Genomic DNA, 27,524 nt, shown 5'->3' on the forward strand with positions numbered 1-27,524 from the left:
TCGATGGACGTGAAATGGTCGTCCGATTCCTGATTGGTGAGCAAGAAATGGGCTCATCACCACACATACAGTATGTACTTTGAGGGCAGGGTTGAGCACAACAGCCTCCTGCGCAAGAAAACAGTGAGCTGAAACAACTTCTTTTCCAAGGTTCTACTAGAACATACCGATAGCAGCGTCACGTTCAGCTGTTAGCCATGACGCCTCCAGCCGGATACAGTAATAAACACACGGAGACCAACCACGCCATTCCATCTCAAAAGAGAGTTTGCACTGCAGAAATCTACAGAATTACACAACAGAACAGGACAGAACTGAATACTCTATGCATCTCACGGAAGAGCGATCGGCACCCGAAAAGAAAAAGAAAAGCTCAGCCACGGATGAAGAGAGGCGTGGTAAATTTTCTTTACAACAAATATACAAGTCCACCTCCATGGACTGAGCAAGATTCGTGACCCCTCATGACAAGCCAATTGTTGGGCCGCCACATGCTACGATTCATCTTCACCTTCTCTGTGTAAGACAGATGGAGCAGGCGCCTTCATCGCCCTGTCGCCGCCGTTTGCCGGAGAAGAACCGGGAGGGGTCGCACCGGACGACCTCCGCGGAGCTGATGGGCTCTCCATGATGAAAATGGACTGACCAGCCGTGCCTGCGCTGCTCCTGTACGGCGAGGCTGGAGTTGACTTGAAAAGCGGCAGACCGTCTTCACGAGCCAATGGGGACATCACACGCTGACTCTCCCCATTTACCTGCCCTCTGTACGACCTCTCCTCTGCAATGTCATAGTAATCAGCGGTCCTCACCTCCTGAGCGAGAGAGCACGAGCAGCAGCACAGCCACTGGAAGCAGTCCGTGACGTCGGGGTTACGGCAGCAGAAGGGGTTCCCAGGGAGGTTGAATCTCTTCCTCATCTGTATTCTCCAGAAGCCGCCGTACAGCAAACCGAAGAAGCACAGCGCGATGCCGGTGAGCCCCAGCGCCTCTCGCAGGGTTTCGTTGTTGATGTTGACTGCTGCCAGGTTGAAGATGAAGAACGGAGCCAGGCAAAAGAGCAGGAATGTTGCAATGTGGACGTACATGTTGCCGAACCCAAGCCTCTGAACATTCCACCCGAAAACACAGCAGCTGCAGAAAATTGACAAGTATGCAATGGTTATGCTGTCCCAGAAATCTGATAGCCCGCCGACCCACTCAGGCCTGCTCTCCACGAAACGGCGCTCGTCGCTTTGAAGAAAAGAGTATCTTCTCTCAAGTGACCTCCCTGAAGTTGCTGGCCTGGCGCCTTCAGTTGATGTGACCCCGGCTTGTGCTTCTGGATCACCTTCTCTCAGCTCTGCATCATAATCCTTCCCAAGAGGACTCACAATGTTATACACACTAGCGAATAACGCAGCCCCAAATGCAAAAGAAATAGTCACGGCGACACCAAGGGGAGGCCTTTCAGATCTGCGGTACCCTATGTTGAGACCACACAAGGCATACTGGGCGAAGCAGTTCAGATTAAGAAAGACCACAACCACCATCATGTGCATCCACTCATTAGGCTTATATGTCCCATTTTTGCAGTATTCTTTCCTAAGCCTTAAAATGTCCTTTTGGTCCCATCGACACAAGAGCACAAAGTTATAGATCCGCATCGGGTGTTGGTAAAGGCACATGAGTGTGAATAATGCATTCAAAATTTGGTTGTTCACTTCAAACCAGGCGTCTCTTTCTGATTTGCTAGGCAAAGCATGATTCAGCATCCCGGTCATAACCATGAAGAGTATTGCACCAGATACAGAAACAACAGCAATCCAGACAAAAAGGGCCATGTTAAGAGGCTGCCTTATCCAATCCTTGCCCATTGCCCACAGATGACCCCAGTTAATTTTCCTGATTAATCGAAAATGTTCGTGATTGTCATGGTTGTCAGAATGGATTGAACGTGAAAAATCATCACGCTGAAGTGCAAGCTGTCGAAACTTGACTGAAGGAGAAGGACCCAGCTTCTTAAAGTGGGCACCACTAGAAAAGCGATTCACAAAGTTGAGGCACCCACTCCGTTGATTTCCCTGTTTTGAAACATTTTGAGTGGAAAGACTGTTGACATCTGTGACTCCGGGATCATTTTCTGATGTCTTTGACTCTACTTGTTGAGTATCAGCTTTGAGGTTTCCATTACCATTAGGGACCATTTTGTTCAGTAGGAGTCTTCAGAATGTAGAAGCAGTCTTAACCTCCTTCGCGAAACAAGAGCAAGCTATTTTACTATCGGACTTGAAGTTCCATGTTCCACAGGATCGGTTGCTGTACTGTAATCTTTATATGAACTGGGCATTGGCCACCAAATTCTGCACAAACAGAAACAGGTCCAAAAGAAAGCAGATGATCATTACGCAAATTTAGGCAAAACTCATCCGTACATAAGCATCTCAAATTTAGACAAAAAGATAGACAAAGGTATAAGACTCTTATCATCTTATCCTGTTTCGATCTTTCAGCTATTCTGGGAATTATTTTTTGACAACTTGTACATAAGCATCTCAAATTCTCAATCAGACAATCCACCAATCACTGGCTATAGCTATACAGTGAAACCAAAGGGCATAAACATGAAAACATGTCCCTGAAGGGAAGAATAAGAGGGGTCGATTACCAACAGCACAGCCATGGTCCATCATTATTGGCATTGTCTATCTAAGGCGAACACATAAAAATCAACATCTGAAACCTCCATGAAATCCGAATTGCTTTCCGAAAAGATTTTTGTGCTAGTATATAAAATTTCAGCTGCTAACAGCAACAGCAAACACATGTAGCAAGTACAGTAGGCACTAGGCAGATACATCACAAATCGGCTATCGATAGAGTTCAAGCAGCATGAAGAAAAAAAATCAATAGAAGCATTACTTACTCTGCATAAGCTTTTCTATAAACACCACCCACATCATTCTACAATATTGCAGTTTTATGAGTGCAGTAGGTAGGTACCCCCATTGGCTCGGATTTATAGCTGTATCTAGAATTCGAGATGCTTTAAGTAGTTGTGCGGATACAACTCTCCCAATAGCTTGTGTCTATGTGTGACATCTTTGAGTTCATACTGTTGAATGCATTATGATGAATCCTAACATCTTAATCTTGTGACATCTGACATGCTTTTGGTACCGCTTACAATGGGGAAATCTTAAAGAACGCATGTTTCAAACAGCTGTTGCTATCAAAACTCATACATATTAAATCTATGTGACTCAACCGAAAGCTGTAACAGGGTTAAATAACTCGGCCCTTGGATCTATTAGAACGTCGGAATGAGTAAGAGCAGACTGATACAAACTTGGTATACCACAGACAACCAGAAGATGCTCACATGCCAGAAACACAGGGACGTCTAAACATTAGTACAACGCACAAGAAAACCTAACTATTTAGTGAATGACTGAATTGACAAAGGGAAAATAGCTAGCTCGTGCAAGCTCCTGAACCACGCCAAGTCGAATGCTAAACAGCACTACTATCAGATAAGTCAATACCACCAGTACTTCTCCAACGAACCGACCTGGCTGGCTGCTAGGGGTAGCTCCGCGGCGGCGCCAGCGGGCGCAGCCCGCGTGCTCGGCTCGGGGTTGCCTAGCGGGGATGGGGAGACGGCAGGACCGCGGGAGCAGCACCGGGTTGCTGCTACGGCGAAAGCGGAAGCCGTGGGAGCAAGCAAACAGGCGCGGCCAAATCAGAGTGACGGCGCGTCCGATTGGCCCAGATCCATGAGAGCGGCAGGGAGCAGAGGAGAGGGGGGAGGGACGCTCACCTGGCGCTCAAGCAAAGGTCGAGATCCTTGCCTTCCTCCCGCCGCCGCCGCCGCCGTGTCGGCTAGGCTGGGAGAAAAGACAGCGCGGAAGGTTGGTGCAGCCCCCTGTGGTGTGCTCGTGGAGTCGTGGGGGATAGGGAGGTTGGGGAGGGACGCGTAGCCGCCGAGGGGAGGGAGGGAAGAGTCGCTGTGGACGGAGGGCGCATCTCTCCGTTCGACTCGCCGTTACGCCCGCGCTTTTCCGCTGGCTGCCGTTGAGGCCCAGCCGCGGCACGGCGACGGCGAGCGTAACGGCGAGAAAAGAGCCGTTCAACGCCTGTCGTGGGAACTCGCTCCTCCAGCGACGCCGACGGGACGCGTAAGCCACATTATCTCTCTGGATTTTTTTTGCCGGCTGTCTCTCTCTCTCTCTAGGCTTTATCGATGGGTTAGGTGTAAACCGTTCAGCTGTTCCATTTCTTTCGGTTATTGATGTCCTGTGCTCATGCAGTACGTCGAGGAAAAGTTATTTCTTTAGGGCTAGGAAAAGTTAGGTTATGGCGGAGAAAGTGCTAAGGGCTCGTGGGAGCATAGTTTAAAAAACCGGAACGGTGATCGAACGGGCGAGTCTAGGCGTTTTGGTGGTCAAACTATTGGTACATTCTGTTCGACATCAGTTTGATAGGTGGTACAAATTATAATTTTGGGAGCTAGGGCCGGCCCTATGTTTTGGGAGGCCCTAGGCGAACTCGACAACATGGGCCCCTATATCCTAAGTCCTAAGACCATATATATGTATGCGTGTCTGTTATATATATGACTTATTAAGAGTAACTTTTAGTCACACATCTTTAGTTTAAAATTTGACTATAATAATTCAAATGACTTCATCGAGAACAATAATAACCAAATTCGAACTGATTTCATCAACAACAATAATACTAAAAAATCGCAAAATGAAACTAACATGACATGATTAATTACCTCAAATGAGAACCAAATTAGACTGACTCCATCGACAACAATAATACTTCAGTGCTTCAAAAAAGGTTTCTTCGGGAGTAGTTTCTTGCCCCTGTTCTTCAATGACATCAACATTGCTTGAAGATGTAAAGAACTTATTCAAAGAATCCTTCAATGGTAGAATTTTCGGATCACTTTCTTTCTTTTTCCTTCTTGTTTCAGCACCCGACAATTGCATCTTCTTAGGTAACATGGCAGGCTAATGTCCTAAAATCATAAAGAAAAGATCAAAAGAGGATACAAAGAATTAGGAATTTATACATCGGATGATTGGAACCCTAGACATGTACATAGAATGACAAAAAAAATGATTGATTGAATTAGAAATTTTAAAACTTCATGCATACTGAAATTGGAGGATGGATCATGGATGTATAGTTGAATACGTAATTAAATACTAAATAAAGAATAAATAAAGTACTGAAATTGTCAAATTAGGGTTTGGGGGATGGACTGGAACTGAGGAACATGGATGGAAACATTCAAACGTACTTTAGGGATTGGGGACGGCCGCGTTGCAGACTTCAAGACTTGTAATCGCCAGTCGGATGTATACTTGTATACGTATTGCCGCGGTGCCGCCTTGCCGGATGCCGGATGGCCGGGCCGCTGGGTTGCTGGACTGTCGTGCGGCGTGCCGCGCGTGCAGCTCCAGCGGGCAGCGGGCCAGCGGCAGGCGAGGCCAGGATGACACGGCAAGGCGCCGAGCGACGGAGCGAGGAGGCCGACGGGCGTCACGGCGCCTGACGAACCTAACCTACGAAGGAAAAGGAAAACGAGCAGACGTCTGTCTGCCAACTGGCGTGAGTCACGGTGTCGCTTCGCGACTTCGCGTTCGTTAATCGATCAGCGATGGCTTGCTAGCTATCTGATGGGTCTAGCCCATCTTATTTCTTTTCTCTAGTTCTTTTGTATTATTTTTACCTATTTTTTGCTGGGCTATAATACAGATATATACTCTGTCATGGGCCCCCCTCCTCGCCTGGGCCCTGGGCCGTCGCCCCGCCGCCATACCCCCAGGGCCGGCCCTGTTGGGAGCCCATATTTCTCGTGTCTTTTGTGTGTGTGCAAATATTTAGAGAGAAGGCCACAACAACCGAACGATATAAGGGTTCTTAAGCCACCCAAGCAGCATTACATGAGGTGTTTTCCGCCGGTGACCGAATGCAACTGGGCGGGCGACTGAAGGTGTCCGTGCACCCGACCGCGATGGCGCCGTCCGCCGCCGGTGATCGCCGGCGCGTCGGCGGGCGATTCTGGGCTCTCACCGAGTCCGACGAAGAAGACGCGGACGACGATGGGGATGCATCCCCGGCGGAGGCGCCGCCCTCACCGACACCTTCAGATCTCGTTTGCGATTTATTCCATGCAGGTTATTGCGAAGATGAAGTGGCCATGACGATCGATCAGGTTCTGCCACTGGACGATCCGGCACGTATCGGTCTTCACGCGGGCGAGAAGAATGAGATGATCCAACGCGTAGTTCATCAGAAGACGGCGACGTCGGCGCTCGGACCGTGGAAGGGACCCATACCTAAGGTGAGTCTTCCGAATCTCATGTTATTCGATATGATCAGGCCAGAGTCTTGGATCACTGTTAAGAACAAGAAGAACGCGAGGCGGCGTGCAGGTAGTCCGGCAACGGCGGCGCCCGTGACGGCAACGACGATGACCATGATCTCGCTCGCGAGATCACAGCGATTGACTCAGCTGCTAGGTGGATTTGGGCCGGTTCGGTGTGGACCGGGTCCGCGAGATGTTGGGCCGGAGAAAGATGGGTATGAGGCCCATGCTGGACCGGGCCACTCTCCTCCACCTATTGCGTTGCCATGCACGTACGAGCGTGATTGTTCTCTCGATCGTGCGCAGCCGCCTCTTCGCCCTAGGGTTCGTAGGCACGGCACGAGAGGTTTTCCTGCCTCTGGTCTACGTCGAGCTAGGAGGATCTGCCCGCTGCCTGACATGGCCGGCCGCGGGGCGGCGCCGCCGCCAGCCAAGAAGGCCGCTTCCGGTCCTGTGGGACGGGGCGGGACAGCTCCGCCACCGACGGTGGCCGCTGGACGAGGAGTCCCGACGTCGTCTGCCCAGAGGCCGCCGGCGGGCGAGGGCGCTACTCAGGGCAACCCGGGGCGAGGTGCTGGCCCCGTGGGCGCGAGGCCTCCGGGGCAAGTGCCCGTCCAGTCGGCCCCTGGTCGGGGCGGCTTGAGGCCCCCGGCGCCGGGCGCTGCACTTCCTGCTCTGCCGGTTGCGGGTCGCGGAGGGCTTCGGCCTGTTGTGCCGGGCGCGTCCAGTGTGGCTCCGGCTGGCCGCGGTGGAGGGCCTCGGCCTGTTGGGGGCTTGCCGGCGCCCTCGGGCAATCAACCTCGGGCTACTCCTCCACCCCATTACGTTGCGAGGCCGGCGCAATACCGGACCGGTCCGTCTCAGACAAATAATAGAGAGTCCAAGGATCCGCCCCGAGGCCAGTGGGGGGATGATGGGTATGATGCGTATGGTGACGAACAACACCGAGGATCTTCTTCTACGGGAGGAGGTCGTGGATATGCCTGGCAAAGAGACGGGTCGGCTGAGAGACCGTTTCTCGGCCCGGCAGGTGGTTTTGTCGAGGGGGCCTCCGGCCCGGATCACCGTCAGAGAGGAGGCTTTCGTGGCCATCGTGGTGGTCGGGCCGGGGGCCGTGGGAGATTTCGCCGACCGTCCCCGCCCCGGGCAGTTGATCTTGCGGCGTCTACAGTGGAGCCTGGCCATACTGCCACTGAGCTTCCTCCCCAGGCGATGGAGGTGGTGAATGCCTTGGCCAGTGTTGAGGTTCCTGAGACTGGGACGGTGGATGAGACTACCGATAGGTCTGATGCCGAGAGGGCGTCCAAATATGCACGTAAGAAGGAGAGGATGATTTGCTACCATTGTGGTGAGAAGGGCCACTTCATTGCTGAGTGTGTGGCCCAGCTGTGTGAGTCGTGTGGCAAGCCTGCACATGACTCCGGGGAGTGCCCGTTGTTGCGTGACCTACCCCCGACGCTGAATATTTATGGAGTCTATTGTGCTGAGCTCATGTTTTTTGAGTCCCCGGCGGCGAGAGAGGTCCCGGAAGATACCCAGAGTTTGACTACCGGGATTGTGAAAGCGACCCAGGGCGCGGTGACTGAGACACAGATTGTAAGGAGGCTTCAGGAGCTGGCTCCCGGGAATTTTAGATGGGAATTGGTGCCTATCGAGGATAGGGTTTTCAAGGTTGATTTCCCTACTTTGTTGAGCTTTGGCTTGTGTAGAGTCCCCGGTACTAAGTGTATCCTGGAGTTCCACGAGTGGAAGCAGGTTGAGCCTAAGGGAAAGCCGCTCACGCAGGTCTGGTTGCGGTTTTTAGGGGCTCCATCTAAGCCTCTGCAGGATGCTCGAGTGGTGGCTAGTATGGGCATCATGGTTGGGAAGACAGAAAAAGTGGATATGGCTTTCACACGTGCCCAGGGGGTGGCCCGGATTTTAGTGAGTGTTCTGGATATTGAGTTCGTGCCTGATAAGGTCAACTGGACCTATAGGGGAGAGGTGTTCCCGCTTGAGATCGAGTTTGAGGACGCTGACTTTTTTGCTGATGCGGTTAATGGTAACGATGTTGACATGCACGACAGAGATGGCAATGCGGGGGACAAGGGGTCACCGTCAGATGAGCCCACGCGAGAGGGGTCTAACGGTTCTCACCCAGCTCAGTCGCCTGGGGATGGGACCGGGGTTGAGCCTGCAGCATCACCAGCGGTGCCCATGACTACTATGCGTTTTGGGTCCTTTGAGCCAGCCTCGGCACCTCCCAGACTATGGAGTGACCGGGTAGATTCTGATGATTACCTTGAGCACACGCTCCCTCTGTTGGAGTTCGAGGGGGATGCTTGCTTGTCTGCTGGACGACCGACAAGGACTTTGGTCGGGGCTACGGTGAGGAGGCCGGTGGGTGCTTCTCTTGTCCTGGCGCCTCACGTGGACGCGACTCCGGTGTCGGCGACTACGTGCGCGATGAGTTGTGGGGGAGGGGGTTCGGGGCAGGTGGCCCCGTCTTCTCCCATCCCCATCCCGACCTCGGTGGCGTCGGTGACGCCGGCCCCGAGGAGGTCGGCCGGTGCTGGGAGAGGGAGCCCGAGGCAGGCGGCCTCGGCTCCTGCTTCTCCGATGGTGGCGGTATGTAGGGTAACGTAGTAATTTCAAAAAAATTCCTACGCACACGCAAGATCATGGTGATGCATAGCAACGAGAGGGGAGAGTGTGATCTACGTACCCTTGTAGATCGACAACGGAAGCGTTTGGTTGATGTAGTCGTACGTCTTCACGGCCCGACCGATCAAGCACCGAAACTACGACACCTCCGAGTTTTAGCACACGTTCAGCTCGATGACGATCCCCGGACTCCGATCCAGCAAAGTGTCGGGGAAGAGTTCCGTCAGCACGACGGCGTGGTGACGATCTTGATGCACTACCGTCGCAAGGCTTCGCCTAAGCACCGCTACAATATTATCGAGGACTATGGTGGAAGGGGGCACCGCACACGGCTAAGAATATGATCACGTGGATCAACTTGTGTGTCAAGGGGTGCCCCCTGCCCCCGTATATAAAGGATCAAGGGGAGGAGGCCGGCCGGCCCTCTATGGCGCGCCAAGGAGGAGTCCTCCTCCTAGTAGGAGTAGGACTCCTACTAGGAGGGGGAAAGAAGTGGGGAGGGAGAGGGAAAGGGGGGCGCCGCCCCCCCCCCCTCTCCTAGTCCAATTCGGACCAGGAGGGAGGAGGCGCGTGGCCCACCTTTGGCTGCCCCTCTCTCTCTCCACTAAGGCCCATATGGCCCATTACTTCTCCCGGGGGGGTTCCGGTAACCCTCCGGCTCTCCGGTTTTCTCCGAAATCACCCGGAACACTTTCGGTGTCCGAATAAAGCCGTCCAATATATCAATCTTTATGTCTCGACCATTTCGAGACTCCTCGTCATGTCCGTGATCACATCCGGGACTCCGAACTAACTTCGGTACATCAAAACTCATAAACTCATAATATAACTGTCATCGAAACCTTAAGCGTGCGGACCCTATGGGTTCGAGAACAATGTAGACATGACCGAGACACGTCTCCGGTCAATAACCAATAGCGGAACCTGGATGCTCATATTGGCTCCTACATATTCTACGAAGATCTTTATCGGTCAGACCGCATAACAACATACGTTGTTCCCTTTGTCATCGGTATGTTACTTGCCCGAGATTCGATCGTCGGTATCTCAATACCTAGTTCAATCTCGTTACCGGCAAGTCTCTTTACTCGTTCCGTAATACATCATCTCGCAATTAACTCATTAGTTGCAATGCTTGCAAGGCTTATGTGATGTGCATTACCGAGAGGGCCCAGAGATACCTCTCCGACAATCGGAGTGACAAATCCTAATCTCGAAATACGCCAACCCAACATGTACCTTTGGAGACACCTAGAGCACCTTTATAATCACCCATTTACGTTGTGACGTTTGGTAGCACACAAAGTGTTCCTCCGGCAAACGGGAGTTGCATAATCTCATAGTTATAGGAACATGTATAAGTCATGAAGAAAGCAATAGCAACATACTAAACGATCGGGTGCTAAGCTAATGGAATGGGTCATGTCAATCAGATCATTCACCTAATGATGTGATCCCGTTAATCAAATAACAACTCCTTGTTCATGGTTAGGAAACATAACCATCTTTGATTAACGAGCTAGTCAAGTAGAGGCATACTAGTGACACTCTGTTTGTCTATGTATTCACACATGTATTATGTTTCCGGTTAATACAATTCTAGCATGAATAATAAACATTTATCATGATATAAGGAAATAAATAATAACTTTATTATTGCCTCTAGGGCATATTTCCTTCAGTCTCCCACTTGCACTAGAGTCAATAATCTAGATTACACAGTAATGATTCTAACACCCATGGAGCCTTGGTGCTGATCATGTTTTGCTCGTGGAAGAGGCTTAGTCAACGGGTCTGCAACATTCAGATCCGTATGTATCTTGCAAATCTCTATGTCTCCCACCTGGACTAGATCCCGGATGAAATTGAAGCGTCTCTTGATGTGCTTGGTTCTCTTGTGAAATCTGGATTCCTTTGCCAAGGCAATTGCACCAGTATTGTCACAAAAGATTTTCATTGGACCCGATGCACTAGGTATGACACATAGATCGGATATGAACTCCTTCATCCAGACTCCTTCATTTGCTGCTTCCGAAGCTGCTATGTACTCCGCTTCACATGTAGATCCCGCTACAACGCTTTGTTTAGAACTGCACCAACTGACAGCTCCACCGTTTAATGTAAACACGTATCCGGTTTGCGATTTAGAATCATCCGGATCAGTGTCAAAGCTTGCATCAACGTAACATTTTACGATGAGCTCTTTGTCACCTCCATATATGAGAAACATATCCTTAGTCCTTTTCAGGTATTTCAGGATGTTCTTGACCGCTGTCCAGTGATCCACTCCTGGATCACTTTGGTACCTCCCCGCTAGACTTATAGCAAGGCACACATCAGGTCTGGTACACAACATTGCATACATGATAGAGCCTATGGCTGAAGCATAGGGAACATCTTTTATTTTCTCTCTATCTTCTGCAGTGGTCGGGCACTGAGTCTTGCTCAACTTCACACCTTGTAACACAGGCAAGAACCCTTTCTTTGCTTGATCCATTTTGAACTTCTTCAAAACTTTCTCAAGGTATGTGCTTTGTGAAAGTCCAATTAAGCGTCTTGATCTATCTCTATAGATCTTAATGCCTAATATGTAAGCAGCTTCACCGAGGTCTTTCATTGAAAAACTCTTATTCAAGTATCCCTTTATGCTATCCAGAAATTCTATATCATTTCCAATTAGTAATATGTCATCCACATATAATATCAGAAATGCTACAGAGCTCCCACTCACTTTCTTGTAAATACAGGCTTCTCCAAAAGTCTGTATAAAACCAAATGCTTTGATCACACTATCAAAGCGTTTATTCCAACTCCGAGAGGCTTGCACCAGTCCATAAATGGATCGCTGGAGCTTGCACACTTTGTTAGCTCCCTTTGGATCGACAAAACCTTCTGGTTGCATCATATACAAATCTTCTTCCAGAAATCCATTCAGGAATGCAGTTTTGACATCCATCCGCCAAATTTCATAATCATAAAATGCGGCAATTGCTAACATGATTCGGACAGACTTAAGCATCGCTACAGGTGAGAAGGTCTCATCGTAGTCAATTCCTTGAACTTGCCGAAAACCTTTTGCGACAAGTCGAGCTTTGTAGACAGTAATATTACCGTCAGCGTCAGTCTTCTTCTTGAAGATCCATTTATTCTCAATTGCTTGCCGATCATCGGGCAAGTCAACCAAAGTCCATACTTTGTTCTCATACATGGATCCCATCTCAGATTTCATGGCTTCAAGCCATTTTGCGGAATCTGGGCTCACCATCGCTTCTTCATAGTTCATAGGTTCATCATGATCTAGTAGCATGACTTCCAGAACAGGATTACCGTACCACTCTGGCGCGGATCTCACTCTGGTTGATCTACGAGGTTCAGTAGTATCTTGTTCTGAAGTTTCATGATCATTATCATTAGCTTCCTCACTGACTAGTGTAGGTGTCACTGAAACAGTTTTCTGTGATGCACTACTTTCCAATAAGGGAGCAGGTACAATTACCTCATCAAGTTCTACTTTCCTCCCACTCACTTCTTTCGAGAGAAACTCCTTCTCTAGAAAGTTTCCGAACTTAGCAACAACAGTCTTGCCTTCGGATCTGTGATAGAAGGTGTATCCAATAGTCTCCTTTGGATATCCTATGAAGACACACTTCTCCGATTTGGGTTCAAGCTTATCAGGTTGAAGCTTTTTCACATAAGCATCGCAGCCCCAAACTTTCAGAAACAACAACTTTGGTTTCTTGCCAAACCATAGTTCATAAGGCGTCGTCTCAACGGATTTTGATGGTGCCCTATTTAACGTGAATGTGGCCGTCTCCAAAGCATAACCCCAAAACGATAGCGGTAAATCGGTAAGAGACATCATAGATCGCACCATATCTAGTAAAGTACGATTACGACGTTCGGACACACCATTGCGCTGTGGTGTTCCGGGTGGCGTGAGTTGCGAAACTATTCCGCATTGTTTCAAATGTACACCAAACTCGTAACTCAAATATTCTCCTCCACGATCAGATCGTAGAAACTTTATTTTCTTGTTATGATGATTTTCAACTTCACTCTGAAATTCTTTGAACTTTTCAAACGTTTCAGACTTATGTTTCATTAAGTAGATATACCCATATCTGCTTAAGTCATCTGTGAAGGTGAGAAAATAACGATATCCGCCACGAGCCTCAATATTCATTGGACCACATACATCTATATGTATGATTTCCAACAAATCTGTTGCTCTCTCCATAGTACCGGAGAATGGTGTTTTAGTCATCTTGCCCATGAGGCACGGTTCGCAAGTACCAAGTGATTCATAATCAAGTGGTTCCAAAAGTCCATCAGTATGGAGTTTCTTCATGCGCTTTACACCGATATGACCTAAACGGCAGTGCCACAAATAAGTTGCACTATCATTATCAACTCTGCATCTTTTGGCTTCAACACTATGAATATGTGTGTCACTACTATCGAGATTCAACAAAAATAGACCACTCTTTAAGGGTGCATGACCATAAAAGATATCACTCATATAAATAGAACAACCATTATTCTCGGATTTAAATGAATAACTATCTCGCATCAAACAAGATCCAGATATAATGTTCATGCTTAACGCTGGCACCAAATAACAATTATTTAGGTCTAATATTAATCCCGAAGGTAGATGTAGAGGTAGCGTGCCGACCGCGATCACATCGACTTTGGAACCGTTTCCCACGCGCATTATCACCTCGTCCTTAGCCAATCTTCGCTTAATCCGTAGTCCCTATTTCGAGTTGCAAATATTAGCAACAGAACCAGTATCAAATACCCAGGTGCTACTGCGAGCATTAGTAAGGTACACATCAATAACATGTATATCACATATACCTTTGTTCACCTTGCCATCCTTCTTATCCGCCAAATACTTGGGGTAGTTCCGCTTCCAGTGACCAGTCTGCTTGCAGTAGAAGCACTCAGTTTCAGGCTTAGGTCCAGGTTTGGGTTTCTTCTCTTGAGCAGCAACTTGCTTGCCGTTCTTTTTGAAGTTCCCCTTCTTCTTCCCTTTGCCCTTTTTCTTGAAACTAGTGGTCTTGTTGACCATCAACACTTGATGCTCCTTCTTGATTTCTACCTCCGCAGCTTTCAGCATTGCGAAGAGCTCGGGAATAGTCTTATTCATCCCTTACATATTATAGTTCATCACGAAGCTTTTGTAGCTTGGTGGCAGTGATTGGAGAATTCTGTCAATGACGCAATCATCTGGAAGATTAACTCCCAATTGAATCAAGTGATTATTATACCCAGACATTTTGAGTATATGCTCACTGACAGAACTGTTCTCCTCCATTTTGCAGCTATAGAACTTATTGGAGACTTCATATCTCTCAATCCGGGCATTTGCTTGAAATATTAATTTCAACTCCTGAAACATCTCATATGCTCCATGACGTTCAAAACGTCGTTGAAGTCCCGATTCTAAGCCGTAAAGCATGGCACACTGAACTATCGAGTAGTCATCAGCTTTGCTCTGCCATACGTTCATAACATCTGGTGTTGCTCCAGCAGCAGGCCTGGCACCCAGCGGTGCTTCCAGGACGTAATTCTTCTGTGCAGCAATGAGGATAATCCTCAAGTTACGGACCCAGTCCGTGTAATTGCTACCATCATCTTTCAACTTTGCTTTCTCAAGGAACGCATTAAAATTCAACGGAACAACAGCACGAGCCATCTATCTACAATCAAGCATAAACAAGCAAGATACTATCAGGTACTAAGTTTCATGATAAATTTAGGTTCAATTAATTTACTTAAAGAACTCCCACTTAGATAGACATCCCTCTAATCCTCTAAGTGATTACGTGATCCAAATCAACTAAACCATGTCCGATCATCACGTGAGATGGAGTAGTTTCATTGGTGAACATCACTATGTTGATCATATCTACTATATGATTCACGCTCGACCTTTCGGTCTCCGTGTTCCGAGGCCATATTTGTATATGCTTGGCTCGTCAAGTATAACCTGAGTATTCCGCGTGTGCAACTGTTTTGCACCCGTTGTATTTGAACGTAGAGCCTATCACACCCGATCATCACGTGGTGTCTCAGCACGAAGAACTTTCGCAACGGTGCATACTCAGGGAGAACACTTCTTGATAATTAGTGAGAGATCATCTTATAATGCTACCGTTAATCAAAGCAAGATAAGATGCATAAAAGATAAACATCACATGCAATCAATATAAGTGATATGATATGGCCATCATCATCTTATGCTTGTGATCTCCATCTTCGAAGCACCGTCGTGATCACCATCGTCACCGGCGCGACACCTTGATCTCCATCATAGCATCGTTGTCGTCTCGCCAATCTTATGCTTCCACGACTATCGCTACCACTTAGTGATAAAGTAAAGCATTACATCGCGATTGCATTGCATACAATAAAGCGACAACCATATGGCTCCTGCCAGTTGCCGATAACTCGGTTACAAAACATGATCATCTCATACAATAAAATTTAGCATCATGTCTTGACCATATCACATCACAACATGCCCTGCAAAAACAAGTTAGACGTCCTCTACTTTGTTGTTGCAAGTTTTACGTGGCTGCTACGGGCTTAAGCAAGAACCAATCTTACCTACGCATCAAAACCACAACGATAGTTTGTCAAGTTGGTGCTGTTTTAACCTTCGCAAGGACCGGGCGTAGCCATACTCGGTTCAACTAAAGTTGGAGAAACTGTCACCCGCAAGCCACCTATGTGCAAAGCACGTCGGGAGAACCGGTCTCGCGTAAGCGTACGCGTAATGTCGGTCCGGGCCGCTTCGTCCAACAATACCACCGAACCAAAGTATGACATGCTGGTAAGCAGTATGACTTATATCGCCCACAACTCACTTGTGTTCTACTCGTGCATATAACATCAACATATAAACCTAGGCTCGGATGCCACTGTAGGGTAACGTAGTAATTTCAAAAAAATTCCTACGCACACGCAAGATCATGGTGATGCATAGCAACGAGAGGGGAGAGTGTGATCTACGTACCCTTGTAGATCGACAACGGAAGCGTTTGGTTGATGTAGTCGTACGTCTTCACGGCCCGACCGATCAAGCACCGAAACTACGGCACCTCCGAGTTTTAGCACACGTTCAGCTCGATGACGATCCCCGGACTCCGATCCAGCAAAGTCTCGGGGAAGAGTTCCATCAGCACGACAGCGTGGTGACGATCTTGATGCACTACCGTCGCAGGGCTTTGCCTAAGCACCGCTACAATATTATCGAGGACTATGGTGGAAGGGGGCACCGCACACGGCTAAGAATATGATCACGTGGATCAACTTGTGTGTCAAGGGGTGCCCCCTGCCCCCGTATATAAAGGATCAAGGGGAGGAGGCCGGCCGGCCCTCTATGGCGCGCCAAGGAGGAGTCCTCCTCCTAGTAGGAGTAGGACTCCTACTAGGAGGGGGAAAGAAGTGGGGAGGGAGAGGGAAAGGGGGGCGCCGCCCCCCCTCTCCTAGTCCAATTCGGACCAGGGGGGAGGAGGCGCGCGGCCCACCTTTGGCTGCCCCTCTCTCTCTCCACTAAGGCCCATATGGCCCATTACTTCTCCCGGGGGGTTCCGGTAACCCTCCGGCTCTCCGGTTTTCTCCGAAATCACCCGGAACACTTCCGGTGTCCGAATAAAGCCGTCCAATATATCAATCTTTATGTCTCGACCATTTCGAGACTCCTCGTCATGTCCGTGATCACATCCGGGACTCCGAACTAACTTCGGTACATCAAAACTCATAAACTCATAATATAACTGTCATCGAAACCTTAAGCGTGCGGACCCTACGGGTTCGAGAACAATGTAGACATGACCGAGACATGTCTCCGGTCAATAACCAATAGCGGAAGTTGGATGCTCATATTGGCTCCTACATATTCTACGAAGATCTTTATCGGTCAGACCGCATAACAACATACGTTGTTCCCTTTGTCATCGGTATGTTACTTGCCCGAGATTCGATCGTCGGTATCTCAATACCTAGTTCAATCTCGTTACCGGCAAGTCTCTTTACTCGTTCCGTAATACATCATCTCGCAACTAACTCATTAGTTGCAATGCTTGCAAGGCTTATGTGATGTGCATTACCGAGAGGGCCCAGAGATACCTCTCCAACAATCGGAGTGACAAATCCTAATCTCGAAATACGCCAACCCAACATGTACCTTTGGAAACACCTAGAGCACCTTTATAATCACCCATTTACGTTGTGACGTTTGGTAGCACACAAAGTGTTCCTCCGGCAAACGGGAGTTGCATAATCTCATAGTTATAGGAACATGTATAAGTCATGAAGAAAGCAATAGCAACATACTAAACGATCGGGTGCTAAGCTAATGGAATGGGTCATGTCAATCAGATCATTCACCTAATGATGTGATCCCGTTAATCAAATAACAACTCCTTGTTCATGGTTAGGAAACATAACCATCTTTGATTAACGAGCTAGTCAAGTAGAGGCATACTAGTGACACTCTGTTTGTCTATGTATTCACACATGTATTATGTTTCCGGTTAATACAATTCTAGCATGAATAATAAACATTTATCATGATATAAGGAAATAAATAATAACTTTATTATTGCCTCTAGGGAATATTTCCTTCACGGTAACCACCGCGGCAGCAGCTGCGTTGGGGGGGTGCTGGGGCAGGAGGCCCTGGCTCCTCCTTCTTCCCCGACGGTCAGGAGGACTGCTTCTCCCTCGCCGATGGCTCAGCCGTCTGAGCCGGCGACTGGGGTGGGAGGAGGGCGCGGGCAGGTGGCCCCCATTATCCCCTCTTCGCTCGCACCCATGGCCGGGGGCCCTGGTGTGGGGCACCCGTCTGAGGGGATCGGGAGCCCGCCGACGCCTTCTCTGGTAACCTCGGTAGACCCTTTTGAGGGACTCTGTGCCAGGTTTCACTAGGGAGGAGGTTGTCGCGTTTGGCGGGATCCCGGACCCTATCTCCGCGGGGAGACGGATGAGTGCTCGCATCCTCGACATCCCCGAGGTTGATGATATGCAGCAGCGGTGCGCTATGAGGGCGGCCAAGCTTCAGGAAGCTGCTTTATCTTCTGGTATGTCCGTCAACTTATCTAATTCCCTATTGCATTTTTCTAATGAGGAGATTATAAATAATGCAAACCAATTAGGGGTTTCACTAGGTGCTACGGATAGTGAGATTACCAATTCGGTGAATGATCTATTAGATTTGGAGGCGGAACGTGCCTTAGAGGCTATTCGTAATCTTGCAGCAGTTAAACCAATGAATGATGATGAGATTGATGCGTTAGGGGTTAGAGTGCTCGATAATCTGTGTGCGGATCTAGCACCCCCCAATCATGACTCTGAGGAAGATGATGTACCCCTAGAGAATGAGGCTAGTAATATATGTGAACCCAGTTATGAGGACCGGGCGACTGAGCCTAGTAAACCTAAGCGTAAGTGGAAACGGAAGATCTATCCCGATTCCGTAGTTCGTAGGAGTGCTAGGATTCGAGTTACTAAAAAATTCCATGATGATCTATGAGAGGAATTTTTTGGAATAGCAGAGGTCTGAAGGACTTGGCTAAAAGAAGATTCCTAGCTGAGGCAGCTCTAGAGCAGAGGTTAGATTTTGTTGCTCTATCGGAGATGGGTAGAGATAACTTTGCGCCCCAGTTTCTCTCTTCTCTTGTGGATGGTATTGATTTCGATTGGCATTGCCTCCCTCCGCGAGGAAGATCGGGTGGTATCTTACTAGGTGTGAGATGCGATTCGCTTGAAGTCCGAAGTGTCGTGATGGGAGACTTCGCGGTGAAGTTTCGAGTCAGGTCTAGGGTAGATGGTTTTAACTGGGCTTTGGTGGCGGTTTATGGTGCCGCACAGCCTGAGCTTAAAGCGGAGTTTCTGGCGGACCTTGTTCGAATCTGTGGGTCAGAACAGCTTCCAATTTTAGTTGGAGGTGATTTCAATATCATCAGGAGGAGAGAGGAGAAGAACAATGATAACTTTGACGGCAGATGGTCGTTTATGTTCAATACCATTATTGAAAGCTTGGATCTGAGAGAGATAGAGCTTTCTGGTAGAAAGTTCACCTGGGCTAATGCTCTACCAAACCCAACCTATGAAAAACTTGATTGAGCACTTGCGAGCGTGGAGTGGGAACAAAAGTTCCCTCTGGTTACGGTGCAAGCTCTTTCAAGGGGAATATCTGATCACACCCCATTATTCGTGGACTCAGGGGAGCCGAACCATGTGGGGAACAAGAATACCTTCTCCTTCGAGATGTCTTGGTTTGAACGTGAGGGGTTCTTGGACTTGATCGCCAGGGAATGGGATAGAGGTGTAGGAGGCAAGAATGCGATAGAGCGTTGGCAGAATAAGATTAGGCATTTAAGAAGTTTCTTACGGGGTTGGGCTAAGCACCTCAATGGTGTGTATAAGATTGAAAAGGATAGACTCCTTACTCTTATACAGGCCCTGGACATACAGGCCGAAGTGAATATCTTGTCGCCAGCTCAGCTTCAGGTTAAAAATGAGGCGAAGAAGAGGCTGAAAGAACTGCTTTGCGAAGAAGAATTGAAGTGGGCTTTGCGTGCTAAAGTCCACAAAGTGGTCCAAGGGGATGCGAACACTCAGTTCTTCCATTTGATAGCTAATGGCAAGCACAGAAAGAAGCGTATCTTTCAGCTTGAGCAAGACGAGGGCACTATTTTAGGTCAGGATAACCTAAAAACATACATTACCGACTATTATAAGCAGTTATTTGGACCTCCGGAGGATAATTGTGTGTCCCTCAATGAGTCCAGGACTGAGGACGTGCCTCAGCTATCAGCTGCTGATAATGATATTCTGGTTGCCCCGTTTTCGGAGAAGGAGGTTTTTGATGCTATTGCACAGATGAAAAACAATAAGGCTCCCGGACCGGATGGATTCCCGGCAGAGTTCTATAAAAAGTGCTGGCACATTATTAAGGGGGATTTACTACCTATGTTCCATGATCTGTTCTCTGGACAACTTCAATTATTTCACTTGAATTTTGGGACTATCACACTGCTTCCTACGAAGACGGATGCTGTGAGAATTGAGCAATTCAGGCCGATCTGTCTCCTCAATGTTAGTTTCAAAATTTTCACCAAGGTCGGGACTAACAGACTCACACAGATTGCGCATTCTGTGGTGCAACAGTCCCAAACTGCTTTCATGCCGGACAGAAATATCCTTCAAGGGGTGGTCGTCCTGCATGAAACACTCCATGAAATCCATTCCAAAAAATTAGATGGAGTAATTTTTAAGGTGGATTTCGAGAAAGCGTACGATAAGGTCAAATGGCCATTCCTCCAACAGTCATTGCGTATGAAAGGTTTTGATCAAACCTGGCGCCGACAGGTTGAATCATTTACGCAAAAAGGTAGTGTGGGAATTAAAGTTAATGATGACATAGGTCATTACTTCCAGACACATAAAGGCCTCAGACAAGGAGATCCGATGTCCCCTATCTTGTTTAACATTGTGGTGGATATGTTAGCAATCTTGATAGGAAGGGCTAAGGAAAATGGTCAAGTAGGTGGATTGGTACCTCATCTTATTGATGGAGGTGTATCCATCCTTCAGTACGTTGATGATACAATCATCTTCATGGAGCATGACTTGGCCAAGGCTAGAAATATGAAGCTTGTGTTATGCCTTTTCGAACAATTGACCGGGTTAAAGATTAACTTTCATAAGAGCGAGCTGTTCTGTTTTGGTAGGGCCAAAGATGAACAGGATGCTTATAGGCAATTGTTTGGGTGCGAGTTGGGAGAGTTACCCTTCTCCTACCTGGGGATTCCAATCCACCATCGTAGGCTAACAAACAGAGAGTGGAAGTGCATCGAGGACCGATTTGAGAAGAAACTGAGCTGCTGGAAGGGTAAGCTCATGTCATACGGAGGCCGATTAATCCTGATTAATTCGGTGCTCACGAGTATGCCAATGTTTCTCCTATTGTTCTTTGAGGTCCCAGTTGGTGTTAGGAAGAGACTGGACTTCTATCGATCGCGTTTCTTTTGGCAGGGTGATGAGCTTAAAAGAAAATATCGGCTTGCTAAATGGGATATCATCTGTAGACCAAGAGACCAAGGGGGTCTAGGTATTGAGAATCTAGAAGTTAAGAATAAATGCCTTCTTAGCAAGTGGCTGTGGAAGCTCTCATCGGAGACTGATGCTATATGGGCTCAAATCCTTCGCAGCAAGTACCTCCAGACAAAAACTCTGTCCCAGGTTACAGTCAGGCCGACCGATTCGCCTTTCTGGAAAGGCCTGATGAAAGTCAAACAGGCCTTATTTAATAGGACGAAGTTTGTTATTGGAAACGGCTCGAGTACACGTTTCTGGGAGGATACTTGGCTCGGCGAGACACCCTTGGCCATCCAATATCCGTCTTTGTACCACATTGTTCAACGACGTGAGGTATCCGTCGCATCGATCTTTCAATCTACCCCCCTTAATATCCAGTTCCGACGAACGCTAGCGGGCAATCGTTGGGAAGAATGGCTCCGTCTAGTTAGGAGACTGATGGACGTCCAGCTTTCACAACAACCCGATGAATTACGCTGGAAATTGACTAAGTCTGGAGTATTCACGGTTAAATCAATGTATATTGATGTTATTAATCCGAACTCCATTCCTACGTCTAAGCATGTTTGGGATGTCAAAGTTTCTTTAAAAATAAAAGTGTTTATGTGGTTTGTCCATAAACAAGTTATTTTAACTAAGGACAACTTGATAAAGCGTAATTGGACAGGACCTACTAGGTGTAGTTTCTGCGATCGGGATGAGACTATCAAACACCTCTTTTTTGATTGCCCGTTGGCCAAGGTACTTTGGCAGACAGTCCACATTGCTTTTAATATCAATCCACCGAATTCTGTTAATGCTTTATTTGGGACTTGGCTTAATGGGATTGAGCCTGGCTTAGCGAGACATATTCGGGTTGGAGTTTGTGCTTTGCTGTGGACCATCTGGACTTGCAAAAATGATTTGGTCTTTAACAGAATATCATGTATACATTTTTTGCAGGTCATATTCCGAACTACGACAGTGATCCGTTCGTGGTCGCTACTCACCCAGACGGAGGCCAGGGAGCATTTGGTTACTGGGTCTTTCCGCTGGGAGATGGTAGCTCGGGATATCTTCAACCGGTTTGGATGGCGGTCATGTAATAGGATAGGTATTTAGTTTCCCTATCTAGTTTGAGCCGGCCGGATGTGGCATCTTGTCTTGGCTAGTTGGTGTTTCTAGCCTTTATTTGGCTCTGTGTGAGCTTTCTGTACTTTTTTAATTACTTTTGGAGACCTTTGAAACCATGTTGGTACTTCTTTATTTGGTTAATAAGATGGCCGTATGCATCTTTTTGATGCAGAGGCCGGGGAATCCCCCTTTTTCAAAAAAAAATGAAACATACAAAGAAGAGCCCCACCTGTGATGACAACGACGACTACACACATGTAACAAAGGCCGGGCTGAAAGCAGGTGAAGCATGATGAGCGAAAGTCTATTGCAGAAGGAGCAGTCTTGAACGGGAAGCTCGAGCTGGAGGCGGTGAGATCCCCTCTCCCCATCTCTCATTCTCTCTCTCTATTTCTTCCTTCCCAAACCTTCATTGTTGCTCACGCATGTTGTGTACTTTTCATTCATAGCTCCCGATGTCATTGTCGATGTCCTTCCCCGCAATGGCTCAGCTCACCAACCCGCCTTGTCCTCCTCTTTCTCTGGTGTGTGCCACTCTAACCTACTCCCAGTATAACCTGCTTTGCTTCCTGCCTCCTTCGGTTGCGAACCCAGCGAGTAGTTCCTCCTTAGAGAATCTACAACCAGAGGTCCCATATCCGTCGAAACGCTCGGGCGGCCTGCCTGGATAGAAACAAGCCACCCACTCGTCTGCCCCAAATGCAGCCCAAACGTCTGGGCTGACCGGCAACCTCATATCTACCCCATATGTAGGATAGATATGGGGCGCCCGAACGCGCGCCACATCGACGCCGACCCACTCTGGCCCATTTTGACCTCACATATATTCATCCCTATCTGCACCTCCAACCAAACCCTAGCCACTTCACTTCACCCCCTCCATTTCCAAGCTCCTGTCCAGTGAACTTCAACCTTCTTCTGCATGGCGGGAAGTGAATCCGACTCCGAGGTAGCACCTGTTGGCCAAGCATGACTTGACATCTCCACCGAAGCTCCGTGCAAGACGAAGCCGCTCCTCCTCCTGCCTCTGTCTTCCAGCGCTGCTCCACAAACGATGCTTCCAAGAGAGAAACGGCCCCGTAGTACCGTCATTGTCCGATCTGGAAGACCAGATCCTAGGGTTTCCCCCGAAGTAGCACGAGTGGGTCGACAACAGTTACACGACGATGCCTTCATCAAGATAACAACGCAAAACGCCGCCATCACCCGCCAACGGCTCGGTTTTCACCGGCAACTGTCTCCCCGACTCGTAGCCAGTACTAGATGATGAATCTCGAGATCCGACAACCCAGCCGCAGGCCGGCCACCTCTGACGAAAGAGATGACCACCATCGCCGGATGCATCGGTCGGAACAGATCTAACCGGAGGTGCCACCAACGCGACCACCAGTCCCTCCACGTCGCCGCCAATCCAAAGGCAGATGGCGCGCCGCCGCCGCCCGAACAGGGCAGGCCGCCGCGCCCGCAACCTGCGCTGCCTTCGACGCCGCCGCGCCACAGCCATCGTCGTCGGCAACACTGCCACCACAGCCGCCATTAGGACGTCGGCCGGCCGCCATGCCTCCATAGTCCAGATCTGGGCCGTCAGGAACCAGATCCGCGCCGCCGCAGTCTAGATCGGGGTCACACCCTTGAGCCATGGGGCCCCGCATCACCCTATGACCCGCGAGAGGAGGAGTGCCTCCGCCGCCGCAGTCGCACGCACAGGCTATGTCCGGCGCCAACCACGCCGGCGACGGAGGGGAGGAAGAGGAAGGAGCGGTGAATCGGCGGCTAGTGTTGGAGCCCCTCGGTCGCCCGCGGGGGGGGGGGGGGGGGGGGAGAGGGACGAAGGGGAACTATCACATTATCAAAAAACGGGGGGGGGGGGGGGGGGGGAGGGGTACAAGGCTAAGCTCTCCTCATATAACATGGGAACGAAAGGGATAATGCTAGTGTCCACTATATTCATCTCTTCCCCTGTCTGGTCTTTGGAGCATGTCCACTAAATTACCACTTTCCTGATGTTTAGTTTATACAGTTCAGTAACTTTAGTTGTAAGCTCTATATAATCCTTATTTATTTATAAAACCAATCAATTTTGGCCTGCTTTCTGCCAATCTACTTGTGTTGTTTTAAGTTGTATATCTAGGGTAATTCTGTAGATCTGACCATAAACCAATCAATTGGCCTGCCTTCTGCTAATCTTATCATGTTGTTTATTTTTACTCAAAAGGTAAATAAATGACGCACCACATTAGACAGCACAAAGGCAGATCTGAGCATGAGAAAGAGAAGGAAATCATGAATTTAATCTAACCCACCTCAGCCATGAGATGGTAAGCTTCATAGCAGCTACCAGCCGGAGTACTGCTCCTTGACTTGTGCTACCTCCCACCTCGGTGCAGCTTCATGCAACACACAGCAATCTTCATCACGTGATATCTTATTAAATTTCTGTTCTACTACAGAAACTTAGAATGGAGGTAATCTGAAATAAAACACTAAATAACTATGTCACCTTAGTATCTACAGAGGAGCAAGAAATTTGCATATTAATTAACATAGGATGGTCTAACTCAGTCAAATCTGAAGTTCTTTGTCATTCAAAAATTTACTGCAACAAATTTAGATTTAGCAATTAAAATTAGATTAAAAACTGGAAGGATATGTGGAGTACAGACCTTCATCGGAAAAGAGCAATTGTACGTCAAATTATTTCACTAAGTCACACCCTAATAGGCATTTCAAAGCATTGGATGATGACTTTCCTCATAGGAGATATATAATTTACAAAATTTCGAGGTGACATGGATATTTGTCATACGGCACAATTGCAGTCATCGTAACTAACTTGACAACTAAGAGCAAACAGATTGAGGTGTTGAATTTTTGACACGTCTTACATAAAGATAATGTGTGTGTGTGTGTGTGTTGTGCAGGATCCGGGGAAGGGTTCGACCACTTTGAGTCTATATTACGCAGACTTTTCCTACATTTCTGTTTCGGTAGGAGGCTGTTTCCAGGACTTGAACCCGTGACCTCATGGTCACAAGGCAGCAGCTTTACCACTGCGCCAAGACTCTCCTGCTCTTCACTTCTAACTTAACCGCGAGAAATCTGTCAGAGTTTGTGCAGTTAGTTCTACATTCAACAATTGCTGCCCATTGTTTTGTTAAGCAATGCAATGGTTACTGAACACAAAATAGCAGATCGGATAAACAGAAAATATAACAAAAATTTGTGAAAAAATACACCTAATGTAAGGATAATTGTGATCGTTATCTCTTACTCCCTCTGTAAAGAAATATAAGAGCGTTTAGAACACACCTATTTTGCAGATATAAATAAGCACTAAACTACAAGGAACACCAGATACATGGTTCATACTATCACATTATTATTTTTTCAAAATGGTGTACGATCACATTATCAAAAAACGGGTTTCAGTTCACCAACACGGAAGCAAGCTTTTATCAGCACACATTTATGAAGAGAAGAACGTGCCTTGAGAATGCATCACCAATTCACCACAAGAATTTTACTTTGTTCACACGGGGGTAAAAGGCTAAGCTCTCCTCATATAACATGGGAACGAAAGGGATAATACTAGTGTCCGCTGTATCCATCTCTTCCCCTGTCTGCTCTTTGGAGCATATCAAACTATTCTCTGATGAAGTTGAAAGCATACCGGGTCTATTGCTGACAACCGGTACCTGGTCAAGAGAATGCAAAGTTTCAATTGTTTGCTCCACTGGATCATACAGACCGATTTTCCTCCCGGTGTTGAGCATGATCCTCCCATCATCGGGGTCAATAGCCAATGGCACCACAACATTTGTCTCCAGGGAGTAGCCAGGACATGCTTTCAAGTGAATTATGCATGCTCTGCTCCATTGGCCATGCTCTAGCTTCCACACATCTAGAGTGTCTGCTGCCGGGTCTGCTAGAACAGCACACAACACTCGGCGAGCTCAACCAAAAACGCACGGCAATGGTTTCTGCTATGCCATCTCGCAAACCATGAAGGGCAAGGGACGACCTGAAACATTTTTGTAGTGATGTCGAAAGAGACAACGGCCCATTCCCAGCTCTGTCCCAACCTTGGTTCACTCATCCAGTACAGAGTAAATTGCAAAAAACCACCACAATTACGGACCCTAATTCATAAAACCATCACCATTTAATTTTTTTTAAAAAAACCACCAATATTATGCTGACAGTTTTCAAAAAACGCTGATAGCTCGATTAGGAAAGTTTAAGTGGAAACCTGACACCTGGGGCCTGCTGTGAGGTGCCACGTGTCCCTGGGCGAGACGGCGCTACTGGTCAACCACGTCTCCCCTGACCTTTCTCCACCTGCAGTCGTCAGGAGAGGTGGAGCGACTCACACCTCCGTTACACGCACGATCCGCGCTGGCTCCGTCCAGCCGGACCCCTAGCGCATGAGCCTCACAGCGCCGCCGCCTCCGGCCCTCCCTTCTCTTCCCGCGACGCTGCTCCCTCGTGCTCGTGGCGCAACGGAGCAGCATCTAGCCGGCCGCGAGGCAGCTCCTGCACGGGCTCCTGGCGCAGCTGACCAGAAGCGCGGCTGGTCACGGAGGTCGCCCGAGTCGTCGTCGCCATCCTCCTTGATCTCAGCTCATATGGTCGACGTCGCCATGTCAGAGATGTGGAGGTGCATCTCGTCGGAGTTAGAGGAGACGAGGAGGCGCGGTGAGGCGCTCTGGACGAGGCGGCGGAGCGTTCTCAAGCCGCCGCCACCTGCTACTCCATCCAGCCGCCACCCGCTGCTCCCTCCGGCCGTCGCCACCGGCTGCTCCGCTGCCGCAGCAGAGAGCGGAGAAAGAACGACAGGGCGCCGGCGGCTTGCCTCGCCTCGCCGGAGCCGGTCGGAGGTTCGGCGCGGGATCCTTACGGATCGGGACGGCGGCGGCTGTTGAGTGGATCGGGGCGGCGGCGGCGGCTGTGCAGATGGGGACTGCGAGGGCTGTCGTGTGGAGAAAAAGATCACGGGGGAGTAGGACGGCTATGACTGTATTTTTTTAGAGGAGAAAAAGATGACACCGACATGTGGGCCCATGTCTATTTTAAGGTCAACTAATCTCTAGTCAAACGCCGTCAGTTTTGGTTGCCACATCATTGCTTACAGTCGGGCCGATATCTCAGTTTTAGAGTCAGCAAGTGTTTATCTATGCGATCAGCGTTTTTTGAAAACTATCAGCACAATGTTGATGATTTTTTGAAAAAAAATTGAATGGTTTTTTGTAATTTACTCTCCAGTACAGCACCCCATCAAGATAGGCAGGCGGCA

The 27,524-nt window shown here is 48.4% G+C and overlaps 2 protein-coding genes across 4 annotated transcripts; one reads left to right on the top strand and one right to left on the bottom strand.

The window, feature by feature from the left end:
• Nucleotides 1-223: 223 nt before the first annotated feature.
• On the bottom strand, nucleotides 224-27,208 carry LOC125521549 (uncharacterized). Of its 3 annotated transcripts, XM_087526520.1 has the most exons (4): nucleotides 26,481-27,208; nucleotides 24,535-24,618; nucleotides 4,760-5,005; nucleotides 224-2,339 (listed from the first exon to the last, which is right to left on the bottom strand). In XM_087526520.1, the coding sequence occupies exon 4, from the start codon at nucleotides 2,181-2,183 to the stop codon at nucleotides 495-497; it is 1,689 nt and encodes a 562-aa protein (XP_087382646.1). In that variant the 5' UTR covers nucleotides 2,184-2,339; nucleotides 4,760-5,005; nucleotides 24,535-24,618; nucleotides 26,481-27,208; the 3' UTR covers nucleotides 224-494. The 3 variants fall into 3 exon arrangements, with proteins under 3 accessions (XP_087382646.1, XP_087382645.1, XP_048542571.2); XM_087526519.1 differs by lacking the exon at nucleotides 26,481-27,208 and having other exon boundaries at nucleotides 24,535-25,474; XM_048686614.2 differs by lacking the exons at nucleotides 4,760-5,005; nucleotides 24,535-24,618; nucleotides 26,481-27,208 and adding an exon at nucleotides 3,797-4,126.
• On the top strand, nucleotides 5,598-9,466 carry LOC147991898 (uncharacterized). The gene has a single exon (XM_087526518.1). It carries the CDS (start codon nucleotides 5,963-5,965, stop codon nucleotides 8,984-8,986), a length of 3,024 nt encoding a protein of 1,007 aa, XP_087382644.1. The 5' UTR covers nucleotides 5,598-5,962; the 3' UTR covers nucleotides 8,987-9,466.
• Nucleotides 27,209-27,524: the final 316 nt, after the last annotated feature.

The sequence above is a fragment of the Triticum urartu genome, chromosome 1A (assembly GCF_056163025.1).
Source record: "Triticum urartu cultivar PI428250 chromosome 1A, HENAU_Tu73, whole genome shotgun sequence".
NCBI classification, from domain to species: Eukaryota; Viridiplantae; Streptophyta; class Magnoliopsida; order Poales; family Poaceae; genus Triticum; species Triticum urartu.